The sequence below is a fragment of the Chiloscyllium plagiosum genome, unplaced genomic scaffold, assembly GCF_037043375.1.
Source record: "Chiloscyllium plagiosum isolate Xiang-an unplaced genomic scaffold, Cpla_swu_hap1 HiC_scaffold_18, whole genome shotgun sequence".
Classification (NCBI taxonomy): Eukaryota; Metazoa; Chordata; class Chondrichthyes; order Orectolobiformes; family Hemiscylliidae; genus Chiloscyllium; species Chiloscyllium plagiosum.
In genome coordinates, this window is record NW_028270156.1 from 41,878,073 (window position 1) to 41,892,871 (window position 14,799).

A 14,799-nucleotide genomic window follows, 5' to 3' on the forward strand; every position below is an offset into this window, starting at 1 on the left:
GCACACTCTTTCCACAAAAGGGTAACAAAAGCAACATGAAGAAAAGAGTCAATGCTGAAACAGCAGGAGAGTATGTAGTGTTAGAATAGGACAAAAAGAAATGGATAATTGCACTGCAGCCATATTTAATGCAGCAGACATATTTTCTTACTACCTTAACTGGCTTCTTGCACTACACTACACTGCATGGCCCTTCTCAACCAGAATTATGAGCATAACATTGAAGTCATCTGACCTGAATATATAGCAATATTTAGATAGGGCAGAGCTCCTTGCTCATCATACAAATCTCTTTAGTGGTAACAGAAGTGTAGCCAGCTGCAGCGTTTAAGTGTTCACTGAGTGAGTAGAAAAAGTGTTGTGATAGCATAGAATTGGTATTGTTCTTTGGTAATCTTCCAGCACCTAAACTAGAAATTGTTCAGGGTAGACTATGTTGAAGACATATCAGTCACTGTACAAGTGGGATGCTTACCATTTCATTTTGTATCCCAATATGCATGGCATCCCATCAAAATGACCAGCAACCTACACAAAACCAGATTGTAGCACGTCTCAGTGACACATAATTCACACCAAAGGTGTCTCAAACTGATCTGGTATCAACAGCCTCCTGCTTTTAAGTTGGAGTACAGGGTTCACAGCTCCAGAGATAGTGGTCAAAAGGAAGAAAACGTGTCTCACCTTGCTTCTGGCCTCCAGATCACCTTGAAGATAATAAGCAACTGTAATGCATAGGATAACAAAAATACATTACAAAACATATGCATGGCTGCATACACTGCAAAAATTCCTGCAAAGTGTACAGCATTATCTTAAAAATGGCACTGACTGATCAACTCACTTTTGAAGACTGACCAAATGGGAAACAAACTCCTCATTTTTAGAATGTTCACAGGAGTATTTTGGGTTGTGATGCTTGGTAATTGCTTGTTATTTCTTGGTTGCCACATAAATCTGTTTATCTTCACAGGTAATGGTTACTTTAAGCTGTTGCATCATCTTCAAATTTATTGTCCACTTTTCACCCAAGGTCAATGTATCAGCACCATCACAGATCCAAAGTGACATGTGACAAATTAGGGTGAAGTGCACAGCTCCTGAATGTCACCAGTTAATGCTGCTTCATCTTGACAAGACACCACAGGAAGAGAAGGGATGCACTACAAAAGGTATAATAGTTGCCAAGATCAGGGTCACGTAACACAGTCCTGTTACTCTTTCCGCGGTTCACTCATTGTGAAGTTACTTACATGTCATCAGGACATGAAAGGACTACAGTCGGTTCTAATACAACTCGATAGTTCCATTCCTTTGCGACCCCCATGGTATAAGAAAATTGCATAATAGCAGCACCATTTAATCTAACGGCGCCAGAATCACATTATAGCCATTACAGGTAAGGAAAGTTTGCGCTCTACAAATAATGGTCTAAATTCTTCAATCACGTTATAGTCAATTTGTGTCAAAGAAACACATGTTATAGCTGAACTGACAGTATATATTTGCAAATTCATTCTTCCAATTAGTTTAATTGGGTTGACCAACAGAGGTGAAAGAGAGGACAACACTTAAATATTTACTGGAGAGAGTACATAATGACACAACCAAAAAGTATAACTTCTTGCTTTTGAATTATTCTGACAATACAAGCCATTCAATAATACAACAAATCTAAACTATATTTTATTCTCATAGAAAATGTGATCATACATATGTTTTGGAGACCTGTGCTAATTTGCATTGACTCATATCAATTACACAAAGCATCAAGATCCAATTAAATACAAAATTAATGCAGTCTATAACTTATCACTTGCTTCTAACAAAACATTTACAGCAATTAAAGGACATTTGAGAAAATGTTGAATCTTACCAAACTGGATTCTTCTGACGCTGATTTAATATGAGGTATGTCTAACAATGAAACTCACAGCCATGCTACTGTAACTTGTGTGTCATTATGTCAGATCTATACAGAAAAAGGGCAACAATGAATATTAGGCAATAACAATAATGACTGATGGCTTTGAATAAAGGCGCAATACAGACTTACTCTTGAGTATAATTCCAATATGAATTTGATGTACTAAACAACTTATCATTTATTCTGGACATAGGATACCAGATCCACATGCAAGTACAACATGTTCCCTGATTAAACTGTCATTGCTCAAGACAAATTGGGTCAGTTCAGTCATTGATCATCATTTGCGCTTACTGTACATGTCTCATTAAATATAATCACTAATAATTAATTTAAAGATGCAGTATGTTTAAATAGTGTTATAACTAGCTTTATTTTAAAAATACATGCCATTATTTAACAGACATAAGTTTTTTTTAACACAACTGATTTATTGGGATTATATACTTAGCAATATTTAACAATACAACTATAGACCCCCCCAGAAGCTATTCCACGTCAAATAAGATCAAACAAACAATGTTACATGGAGTTCTTGTCCTCAAAGATACTTAAAACATTTTGCTACCAACTTTTTTTTATTATTGTATCCTGATTATTAAGAATCAAACTGAATTTGCAAAGTTTGTAATATAATTGCACCAATATCATACTTTAGCAATAATTCTTTTTCCCATGCAGATGTTCATCTACAACATTTTTTTCCTCACCAAGATCGAATGACTGCTGCTGGTTTGTTCAGCTAGTTCAAGCGTAATTCAGGAATTCAAATGGTCTATATGATGTTTCTACACAAGAAAGAATTAGCAGGGCATGACTTTGCATAAATATGTCTTGTTCAACTTCCAGGGAATAAGGAGATCAATATGCTGAAGGGACAATTACATTTAATTAGAAGCAGCAGAACTTTTCCATAAAGCAAATACAACCTATTACAACAGCAACAACTAATTGATTATGAATCACAACTCTTAGCACCGTTTCTTTAAAAACAACAAATAAACAGAAGTTAAAAATCACACAACACCAGGTTATAGTCCAACAGGTTTATTTGGAAGTACAAGCTTTCAGAGTGCAGTTCCTTCATTGGGCCGAATGTAGTGCTTCCAAATAAACCTGTTGGACTATAACCTGGTGTTGTGAGATTTTTAACTTTGTCCAGTCCAGTCCAACATGGCACCTCCACTTCATGGCTACCATTAAACAGAAGTCCTTTGCTTTCCAAAATTTATGAAGGAGCTAGTCTCAAAAAAAAATTACAAGAAGTTTCAGTGTCCTTCAATGACTGTTTTGAATAATGTATTAGTTGTTCTGTTCCAGTGATAATACGTTACAGGAGATCGAGAAAGAATCTTTGTCAAAGCTACCCTTGAGATGTATGCTACAGCAGATGCAAAAAACATCTGCATCCTAGAAGAGGGTAAAGTTCCTCACAGTAGCATCAATTGAATACACTCTCCTAAAATCCATAGATTATGCAAAAAAAAAGCAAGATTTTCAAGACTCAGTTAAATTATCATGGTCAAACCCAGAATAGGACTGCAGAACGCAGTCCACAAAGATACTTTCATCTGGTAAACCTATTCTGATGCAGGATGCAATCAAGTAGCTATTCAACTCCTTTTGTATATGCATGAGCATTTTTCTGCTTTGCAAATATTAATACTACTGACATTTTTTCTAAAATAATATGAGTTGACCCAAATTCAATTGTATCCTAAAAAACATCACCTCCTCCTCACAATAGAGACATACATAGAAGTAGTACAGAAGTACTCTAACAGTACAGAAGATGCACATCACAAAAGGAAAGCACTAAGGGAAAGAACAAAAAACTTACCTGACGGAAACAATGATTTCTAAGTAAACTTCCTAGTATTTCTAAAAGTAGAATACTGTGGATGCTGGGAAGCTAAAATAAAACAGAAAAATGGTACAGATATTCAGCAAAGATGCTTAAGGACTGTTGTACTGAAATATTCACTCTGGTCTTTCTCCAGCATTTCTAACCTGTTTTCATCGGTGAAAGCATTTCCGGTGTTCCTTTTCATTAATTTTATTGCCTTTGCAGACACCCTATTTCAAACAAAAACCTGGACAAACTTTATCTCAACCTGTCTCTTACAATCACTATCTCTCCTCAATAACAGAATTCAAAGAACACTCCAAAAATAACAAAGATCAAGTGTTTTGTCTGATTTCCAACAGATTTTAAAATGTACAAGCTTTAGTCTATTGGAAAATATTACCTATAGAACACAGCTTCTATGAAAATATAATCTTCTATACAAAATGCCAAAATTAAATGTAACTTTTACTTTCAAATATTTCCTCAATAAGAATCATCCAAATAAATCGTGGAATGTGACTAGAAGCTTTCTCACTAAGTCTGCTATTTGCAAACAATGGCAATATGGTAAACCATTTACAGTTTTAGGGACAGAGATCAATAAAATCATTTGTTTGCCATTATAATGATAAGCCCTTTGGGGAGACTGTATTGCTGTTTCATGCCACTGGCAATATTCCATGGGGAAAGTGATGAAAGAGCTGGCCCTGGCCAACAAAACATCTATCACATTCTTCATGCTCCAGTGAATTGTGGATTGAGTAACTTCATATATATCTTCTGAGGTGGCTTGATAATGATGCAGTTCAAGGCTGAGGTCATTTTAACGGTACTCGCATAATTGTCCCTATTGTTAATTTTGTCTAAAGGTCTGGTTCCTAAGTAAACTGTATGTGGCAAAGACAGACTCAAACAATAATAACATTTATGTAGCTCCTTTAATGGTAAAAAATGTCTCATGACTGCAGGAGTGAAAGCACAAAATGGACACCAAGTCAAAGATGATATTGGAGGATAAAGCATTGTTTAGACTTGGTTTTCAGCCCAGATTCACACTGTGTACTCATTCTAAGCCTAATCACAAACTGAGATAAAAAGTCAAATTGCTCAGAGGTCATCAACATCACAATACATCAATGGCCAGCACTAGACACTAGTTGCTTGTTGCCTAGCAGCTGATCTTATCAGAGGTGTAAATATCGTGTGGCTATAAAGCAATTTAAAGACAATCTGCACTTTTTAAGAGGGGAAAAGTATACCATGGGCACAGGCAATCAAATGAAAGCGATGTGAACATGGCAGCTAGGCCAAGCTGTCATTATAACAGTCATTTTCTTTTGCCATGCAAAGTACAGGCTTGGGTTAAACTTCAAAGCTTGCTTTTAAAATATTTTAAGATTAAAAATCACACAACACCAGGTTATAGTCCAACAGGTTTAACTGGAAGCACTAGCTTTCGGAGCGCTGCTCCTTCATCAGGTGGTTGTGTATTTTAAGATAATTGACAATACATCACGTGAATTTTGCGACATCTACTTCCAATAAAATCCAAAACTCAAGAAACCTCATTAATGTATGGATAATTACAACTTATGAAATTCATATGTCTAATTATTTAGGGTTGGGATTTGCAAACAGCTTGCTTCTATGTTTCATTCAAGAACAAAGGTAAAGTTTATCTGAACTTATGGCAAGTCAAAGTGAACAAGCACCATTAACATGCTATTGTATCACAGCAGTTCCTCCCTTTGAGGCAGAATGAGAGAGACTCAGAAGCAATGTTCTCTCTAAGTAAAAAAGTTGCATAGTGGCTCTGCTCATGTCAATTGGGATGCCATGCATTGACTTTCCAATCGGGAAGAGACTGCTGCACGTGGACCTTTGAGGTATCACAGGAAACGTAGCAGGAAATGTAACTCCGAAGCACTTACCCTGTAGTGATGTGACCAAAACTGGTTTAAGAACTGCAGATTATTTACCCCAAAAACAATCAGGAAAACCAAAGATGTGGCGGTGCTGATATTGGACTGGGTTGGACAAAGTTAAAAATCACACAACACCAGGTTATAACTCAACAGGTTTATTTGGAAGTACTAGCTTTTGGAGCGCTGCTCCTTAATCAGGATCCTGTGGATCAGGATCATAAGACACATCATTATAAAGCAAAAGCATTATAAACCATCATAACCTTCACTCATCGGCTGGAAATAAACTGCAATGCATTAGTCAGCCAAAGAATTATACTGGTTCTGCCTTATGTTTATGAGAGAAAATCACCTCAGGGAGACCAACTCCAAGCACCATTGCAGTTACAGAGAAATCTCTGCAATTTCATGACCTCATTTTAACCAAAGCATCAATTCAATAAATAAACATAAATCCTGCACTGAAATAGATTTTAGCTAATTTGTCTGTGACAGAGAGGAATAGTGTGGGTAAGTTGAGTCAGTAGACATCATGTTTCTGTTAACCTCAGGAGCAAAACTGTGAAACATAAAAATTTACGATAAATTTAAGGTTAGGTGAATTGGCCATGCTAAATTGCCCGTAGGGGTAGGTGTAGGGGTATGGGTCTGGATGGCATACGCTTCGGCGGGTCGGTGTGGACTTGTTGGGCCAAAGGGCCTGTTTCCACACTGTAAATAATCTAAAATTCTAAAATATTCAAGGACTTGCTGCTGGGTTATAAAAATTGAGTAAATCCACTCAATTACACACATTCACAGCCAATTGATCAAGATTTCAGCTAAATAAAAGATTAACGTTTGGTTTTTGTTACATAGTTTATAGAACAAAACACGGTAAAGGTACAAAAGATATATATAAAAATCTACCTGAGATCACAGGTATTCCTGGGATGTACAATGCTCCTCCAATAGCCATTCTCACTGCATCCTAAGATCCACACTCTGCCTTGAACCGCCATATGCACACTCTCAACCTCACTCTACATCAGCACTACCACACACTATCTCCGATCTGGCCAGCCCCCTCAGTTCCATTTCATTCTCTGATTCATTTGACTTTCAACAAGACATTTTTTTCTTCCTTTCAAGCAATAAGGAAAGCAAGCTTCAACAACTCAGAGGTGACCATGCCCCTCTGGATCATTCCACTCCTCCTCTGCTCTCAATCTTCTTCCCTTCTCCTAACCCCACCTCGTCAGTATTTACTATCCCTTCGGATCTTTCATTTTCTGAAGCTTAACATTCCATACTCAGCAAAAGGTCTTAGTTTTATTCCTCTGCACACCCCACTTCAATGATTTTCAGGCATGACAAGACGTTGAACTCCTCTTCTGTTGCCTTTGCCTCCATGCCAATTTCTTTGGACAAGAATCCTCTCCCTGTCCAACTGACCGCTTTACCTGCCTCCAACACCCTCCCTCCACCTAGACCCCTCCCACTGGCCTTTTACCTGCACTTTAACTGTTCAAGGAGAACTGTTGATGTGACATTGGTCATTTTAATTTCGCTGCCCATCGCACCCTTTCGAATCTATCTCCCTCTGAACTGGCTGCACTCCATGCTCTTGGATCCAACCTTGACTTTGTAATCAAGCTTGCCAACAAGGGTGATACTATTGTTGTGTGGCAAACTGACTTCTATATTATGGAGTCTGAGCACCAGCTCTCTGCCACCTCCTCCTAATTCTCCCAGACCATGACCCCACCATCAAATATCAGGCTATTTAGTCCATGACTGCCACTAATCTAATTTTATCTGGGCATCTCCCACAACACACCTCCAAATTCATAATCCCCAATCCTGTACAGCCCACTTCTGCTTTCTTCCCAAGTCTATAAAGAGGACTGCCCAGGCAGATTCACTGTTTTTGCTTGGTCCTGATTGGTGGATCTTTCATACCTTGACATGACTTTTTCTCCCCTTTATCCAGTCCCTTCCCACTTATATCTGAGTTTCTAATGACAGTTTCAGATTTTTCCAGTTTGCCAACATCAGCTGTCTCTCTTCACTTTAGATAGGCAATCCCGTTACACATCCATCTCTCATCAGATGACTTAATCTCGTCCACTGTATTCACTGCTCACAGTGTGGTCTCCTCCACACGAGGGAGACAAAACACAGACTGGGTGAACACTTTGCGAAACACTTATTATCAGTCCATAAAAATGACCTGATCTTCTGGTTGCCTGCCGCTTCACTGCACCAGAATGCTCCCTGCTCAACATCTCTATTTCAGGACAGCTGCAATGCTCCAGCAAGGTTCAGCACAACCTGGAAGAACTGCATCTCAATTCCCTCTTGGGAACCTTGCAGTCTTTAGGACTCAAGATTATGTTGATAATGTTAGAACCTGAACACCTTACACCATGTCTTTTACCCATCCTTGTATCCCTGGCCTGTCATGACATGGGCTGCTTTCAGCACAACCAAGTCATTTTCACCTACTTATGGTCCCCACTATCAGCTTTTCTGTCTCCTGCCTTACCACTACCTACCCTTTTGTCTACCTAGCTCTGTCTCTCTGGGCTCCATCTCCACCTAGTTACTTACTCCTTTCTCCCCTGAACTCACTGTCCCACCCTCTATGCCCCTTTTCTTTGCTACTAATAGCTCTGAAGGGTCACTAGACCTGAAACATTAGCTCTGCTTTCTCCCCAAAGATGCTGCCAAACCTGAGTTTCACGAGCAATTTCCATTGTTTCAGATTTCCAGCATCCACAGTTCTTTGTTTTATTTTATATAAAAATACAGCTGCCTACATGCCAAAAATGAAATTACTATATCCAAAGTAACAACTGTTCACAGAAATGTTGCTACAATTCCCAAGATGATTAATATGGTTATTCCATAAACTCAGAATTTAATATAAAGATACTTATAAATTAATAAGAGATGGAAGAAACATTAATCTGTATTACTAAACAGATGGAAATATATTTTTTGTAAATAATAAGTGCAAGCTATGGAATACATTTTGTTCAAACCAGTTGTGATTTTGTTGCAGCAAGAAGAAAAGACAACTCAGACTGTATCTGTTCGGGTGTGATAGGCAAGTTTGTATTGTCACATACTGTTTTCCATTATAAAAGCATGCAAAAGTTCAGCTGGTAAATCCTTTTCCATTTGTTACTTCCAATGTTTGATCGTTTTAGAGATTCTAGGTACTTGGGGTGACAGACGAAGTTAGAGAATAACATTTGTTATAAATCTACCCAAGCTTGTTAGTTGACTGGCAATAATGCAAAATTCTAATGATGACAGTGAAAGATTTGCTGAACTGATATAGTGTTAAACTAAATATTCATATTGATAATGCATAACAATCCAATATAAAAGTCGCATTCACACATTTTCCAGTCACCCTAGAAAGTGGTGAAAAAACAAATTCCTCTATCGTTTCTTAGTACCCAGAACAGAGCAGAATTTTCAGACATCAATTATCAGCCTCTTCAATGACAACTAACTTTGTGAAATGTCCATATGCAATCACTTTGTCGTGTAACCTCCTGTTGTTCAGCTCAGTAGTGACAAAAATTAAGCCAGAATTGGAATCCAGTTTTGACAAAGGGTAGAAACTGAAAAAAAGTTGAGTAATGTATCTGGATTGCCACAAAGCACTTGATAGTGTACCACAGAATGTTTTAATTTGTTCATGGAATTTTGTTGAAACGCATTTGTATGGATAGAAATAGGTTGGACAGGATGTAAGAAGTCACAAAAAAGTACAGCCATTTTTAATTTGGTCTACTGAGACTAGTGGAGCATCTGAAGGAGCAAAGCTGGGGCCTCCTGTATTTACAATTTCTATTGCTGTTGTGGAGAAAGAGATATGGGACACAGTGGAAATGTAAGAAAACAAAAGACATGCATGAAAAAGTATTAGCAAGTAGAATAAAGAAAAATCCAGAAAGTGTTTTCTTTAAAATCTATAATGGAGAGAGAAACTGGAGATAGAATACAAGGCAATTTATTGTCATGTGTATTTTTACTAAATATAAGTGAAAAGTTTTCTTGGTCGTCGCACCACAGCACCTAAATTGATGGAAGAAGTCATAAATAAGAAGAAAAAAATTAACAAGTTCATCATAATTCGATTAACGAATCCTGGGTGCAGGGTGTACAGGAAACCAAGCTGAATCTGCACACAGCGCCAGGCTGAGAGGAGACCTCCACGCTAGGCTATTAGAAGACCCAGAAGCTACCTCCAAAGCAAGGCTGAGAACTCCATGCCAGGACTAGACCTTCACACAGGACTGGAGTATCAGAAAGCCACTGAAAAAGACCTCCAACGATGGTACAAGACCTCTAATCTGGGACAAGGATACCACTCTGGGCCAAGATCACCCCTCCTGGACAAAAGTGCCACACCGAGAGACTGCCTGCCAGACGTTAGGCCTGTACTGCCATTCCCAGTCATTAAAAGCCACCTTGTTGCAGAGCCTGGTTTGGGAGATGTCTTGAGCTGAAGTCATTAAAAGGTAAGGTATCATAACAATGGAAATATTTTTAAAAAGTAAAGTGGACAGACTAGATGATCTTCGGGCTGCTGGACAGAGGAGCCCACACATTGTGCTGCTACTCCATGTTGTGGTTCTGTTCGCCGAGCTGGGAATTTGTGTTGTAGACGTTTTGTCCCCTGTCTAGGTGACATCCTCACTGCTTGGGAGCCTCCCATGGAAGCGCTTCTGTGTTGTTCCCTCCGGCATTTGTAGTGGTTTCTCTGCTGCTTCCGGTTCCAGCTGTCCGCTGCAGTGAACGGTATATTGGGTCCAGGTCGATGTGTTTGTTGATAGAATCTGTGTATGAGTGCCATGCCTCTAGGAATTCCCTGGCTGTTCTCTGTTTGGCTTGTTGTGTTGTCCCAGTTGAACTCATGTTGCTTGCCATCTGTGTGTGTGGCTACTAAGGATAGCTGGTCGTGTCGTTTCGTGGCTAGTTGGCATGCATGGATATGGATCGTTAGCTGTCTTCCTGTCTGTCCTATGTAGTGTTTTGTGCAGTCCTTGCATGGGATTTTGTACACCACATTGGTTTTGCTTATGCTGGGTATCGGGTCCTTTGTCCTGGTGAGTTGCTGTCTGAGAGTGGCTGTTGATTTGTGTGCTGTAATAAGTCCTAGTGGTTGTAGTAATCTGGCTTTCAGTTCAGAAATATTCTTGATGTATGGTAACGTGGCTAGTCCTTTGGGTTGTGGCATGTCCTCATTCCGTTGTCTTTACCTGAGGTATCTGTTGACGAAATTGCGGGGGTATCCGTTTTTGGTGAATACATTGTAGAGGTGTTCTTCTTCCTCCTTTTGCAGTTCTGGTGTGCTGCAGTGTGTTGTGGCCCTTTTGAACAGTGTCTTGATGCAACTTCTTTTGTGTGTGTTGGGGTGGTTGCTTTCGTAGTTCAGGACTTGGTCTGTGTGTGTGGCTTTCCTGTATACCTGTGGTGAATTCTCCGTTCGGTGTTCTTTGTACCATCACGTCTAGGAATGGGAGTTAGTTGTCCTTTTCTTCCTCTCGAGTGAATCTGATTCCTGTGAGTGTGGTGTTGATGATCCAGTGTGTGTTTTCTATTACTGTGTTTTTAATGATTACAAAGGTGTCATTCACATATCTGACCCAGAGTTTGGGTTGAATTTGCAGTAAGACTATTTGTTCTAATCTTTGCATTACAGCTTCTGCTACTCCATGCTAGTTGAAAAAAGATACAGCAGGGCTATTCAGAACCATACAGGTAATGAACCCAGAAGACATGGGCACAGTCTTCAATTAATATTGCCAGATAAGACAACACAGTATAGAAATCAGGATGTAGGACTGTGAGATATTAGAAAAACTTGAGAGAAGAGGTGTCAGAGGGTTTAGCAGCCTAGAGAGGATAAATCTGTAGACCCATATGTGACATATTCCAGGCTACTGGGGAAGGAGATAATATAAATATCAAGAGCCCCAAATGTACTTTCAAAATCCTCTTTGGCCATTGGTGAGGCATCAAAGGACTGCATCAGAGGTCAAAGGTGTTCAGGTTCTAATATTTGTCTTTTTTAAATAACGAGACAAAGGGATAGACAAGGAAATCACAGGCAACTCAGTGCAACCTTGGTGGCTGGCAAGTTATTAGCAAGAATTCTGCCGGATAGAACATATTTGCATTCAGAGATACAAATTAATCAGGGATACTCAGCACAGATTTAGTCAGGTAAGGTGGCATTTGACAGAATCTTTTGAGGAGGTAACCAGAAGCACTACATTTGGTAGGGTCTACATAAACTTTAGTAAGGAATTTGCTCCAAGGAAATGTAGCATGTTGGTCCAAAATTAGTTAAGAAATAGGAAATAGAGGGAGATGGTGGAGGTAGTTTCTGTGACTGAAAGTCTGTTGCTAGTTGTAGTGTACACAAATGATTTGCACTCAACTATAAAAAGGTTGGTAGGCTGGTAAGGAGGATAGCCATAAACTACAGGAGGATTTGAGGAAATGCATTTTTGAAGGGCTAACAAAGCAAAGGAATACACAATGAATGGTAGGAATCTGGAAAGTAATGATGATCAGAGAAACCTTGGTATGAATAGCCACAGGTCTACAAAGATGATCAAAGCGGCATTTGGAATATCTGCCTTTATTAGCAGAGTCATTATGCAGAAACTGTATAAAATGCAGGTTAGGCCATAATTGAATTACTGCATGCAGTTCTGGTCACATTACAGGAAGGGTGTGATTGCATCAGACAGGATGCAGGTGAATTTACAGGATGCTGTCTGGGCTGAAGGGTCAGAGCTTTAAGGTAAGATTGGACAGACTGGGTTTGCTTTCCTTGGCATTTTGAAGGTTAACAGGGGATTTGATAGAGGCATATAAGATATTGAGATAAATGAGGTGTCAAGGAAGGCACTTTCTTCCCCCGCCATAAGTAGAGAGGTCGATAACCAAGGGGCATAATTTAAGGTAACTCAAAGGAGAGTTGAGGAGAAATTTTGTTCACTTAGGAGGGATTGAGACTTCGGAACTCACTGCTTAAAATGGTAGTTGTGTCAGAAACTCTCGTTACATTTAAGCAGTATTTAGATATTCACTTGCACGCTATGAGCCAAAAGCTGGAAAACTGAACTAATGTAGTCACATCTTTATTGACCATTTTGAAAATGATGATCTGAATACCCTCAATCTATAATGCAAACATCTGAATATAATGAGGACCCAGAGATACTGCAAAGATATATAGAGTTATACAGATGTATAGTACAGAAACAGACCCTTCAGTCCAACTCATCCTTGCTGACCAGATATCCCAACCAAATCTAATCCCACCTGCCAGCACTCAGCCCATATCCCTCCAAACCCTTCCTATTCAGAGATCCATCCAGATGCCTTTTAAATGTTACAATTGTACTACCTCCACCACTTCCTCTGGCAGCTCATTCCACAGACGTACCATCCTCTGCATGAAAAGGTTGTCCCTTAGATCTCTTTTATATCTCACCCCCTCACTCTAAACCAATGCCCTCTAGTTCTGGACTCCCCCACCCCGGGGAAAAGACCTTGTCTATTTACCCTACCTTTTTCCCTTATGATTTTATAAACCGCTAAAAGGTCACCCCTCAGCCTCCAATGCTCCAGGGAAAACAGCCTGAACCTATTCAACCTCACTTAATAGCTCAACTCCTCAAACCCTGGCAACATCCTTTTAAATCTTTTCTGAACCCTTTCAAATTTCACAACATCCTTCCTATAGGAAGGAAACCAGAATTGCATCCAATAGTCCAAAAGTTGCCTAACCAATGTCCTGTACAACCGCAACATGACTTCCCAACACCTGTACTCAATATTCTGACCAATAAAGGAAAGCCAAATGCTGCCTTCACTATCCTATCTACCTGTGACTCTGCTTTCAAAATGCTATAAACCTGCACTCCAAGGTCTCTTTATTCAGCAACATTCCCTTGAACCTTACTATTATATGTACAAGTCCTGCTAAGATTTAGTTTTCCAAAATGCAGCACCTCACATTTATCTAAATTAAACTCCATCTGCCACTTCTCAACCCATTGGTGTATCTAATCAAGATCCCATTGTAATCTGAGGTAACCTTCTTCGCTGTCCACAGCACCTCCAATTTTGGTATCATCTGCAAACTTATTAACTATACCTCTTCTCTCACAATCCCAAATCATTTATATAAATGATTAAAAGGAGTGGACCCAGCACCAATCCTTGTAGCACTCCACTGGTCACAGGCCTGGTTAAAGTTAAAAATCACACAACACCAGGTTATAGCCCAACAAGTTTATTTGGAAGCACTAGCTTTCGGAGCGCTGCTCCCTCATCGGGTGGTTGTGTAAGTTAAGATCATGCTCACAAAATTAACAGCCAAAGGAGTCCAGTGTCATGGAGATGTGATATAGTAAACAATCTTAGATTAAAACTTTCACCTTTTATACTAGGATACGCTGGTTTCTGTTCTTTGATTTGTAAATCCCAGAGCTTCTTTCAAATTACGTTCACAAGATAGCTCAGGTTTTTAAATAGGTGTGAAGTCTGTCTGTGTCCCAATGCTATGTTAGACTGACAAATCCTCTGTATAGTTTTAGAGAGTTTTACATGGACTTATGCAGCTTTTGAGCAAAATAAATGTTCTGCAAAAACAAATTCACCTCATAAGCATTTGTGTACACGCATGTAGGAGTGACAGATTGAATGTGTATGTGTGTGCGTGAGTAAGCTTGGTTAAGTGTGTGTGTGTGTGTGTGTGTGTTTGTGTGAGTGTGATGGGGTATATGTGAGAAGGTGTGTGTGTTGGTGTGAGTGTATGTGTGTGCATATGAAAGAGGGTCTGCGTGGGGGTGAGAGAGTATGTCGGGATGCATGTGTATATATATATATATATATATAATATATATATATATATTAAAAATGCAGTGAGGTCACATGTACTGTGACATGAACCCAAAGTCCCGGTTGAGGCCATTTCCATGGGTACCGAACTTTGCTATCAGCTTCTACTCAGCCACTCTGCGTTATTGCTTTCTAGGATGGTCACCCGAGGGCCCGAGGCCGAATGTCCTGACTGG

At 39.3% G+C, this 14,799-nt stretch overlaps 1 protein-coding gene across 13 annotated transcripts in view; it reads right to left on the reverse strand.

Moving 5' to 3' along the window:
• The window catches only part of stk33 (serine/threonine kinase 33), a 168,508-nt gene that overhangs the window by 125,436 nt on the left and 28,273 nt on the right, over positions 1 to 14,799 (reverse strand). For 4 of the 13 annotated variants that reach the window (XM_087996538.1, XM_043705842.2, XM_087996537.1 and 1 more), the window contains exons 2-4: positions 1,877 to 1,972; positions 845 to 1,163; positions 685 to 725 (exon numbers count right to left, since the gene is read on the reverse strand). In XM_087996538.1, coding sequence (XP_087852664.1) covers positions 685 to 725; positions 845 to 953 — 150 coding nt within the window. In that variant the 5' untranslated portion in view covers positions 954 to 1,163; positions 1,877 to 1,972. Of the gene's footprint in view, positions 1 to 684; positions 726 to 844; positions 1,164 to 1,876; positions 1,973 to 2,637; positions 2,716 to 3,767; positions 3,840 to 14,799 lie in introns of all 13 variants that reach the window. The other 9 variants (XM_087996540.1, XM_087996542.1, XM_087996543.1 and 6 more) reach the window with 6 other exon arrangements.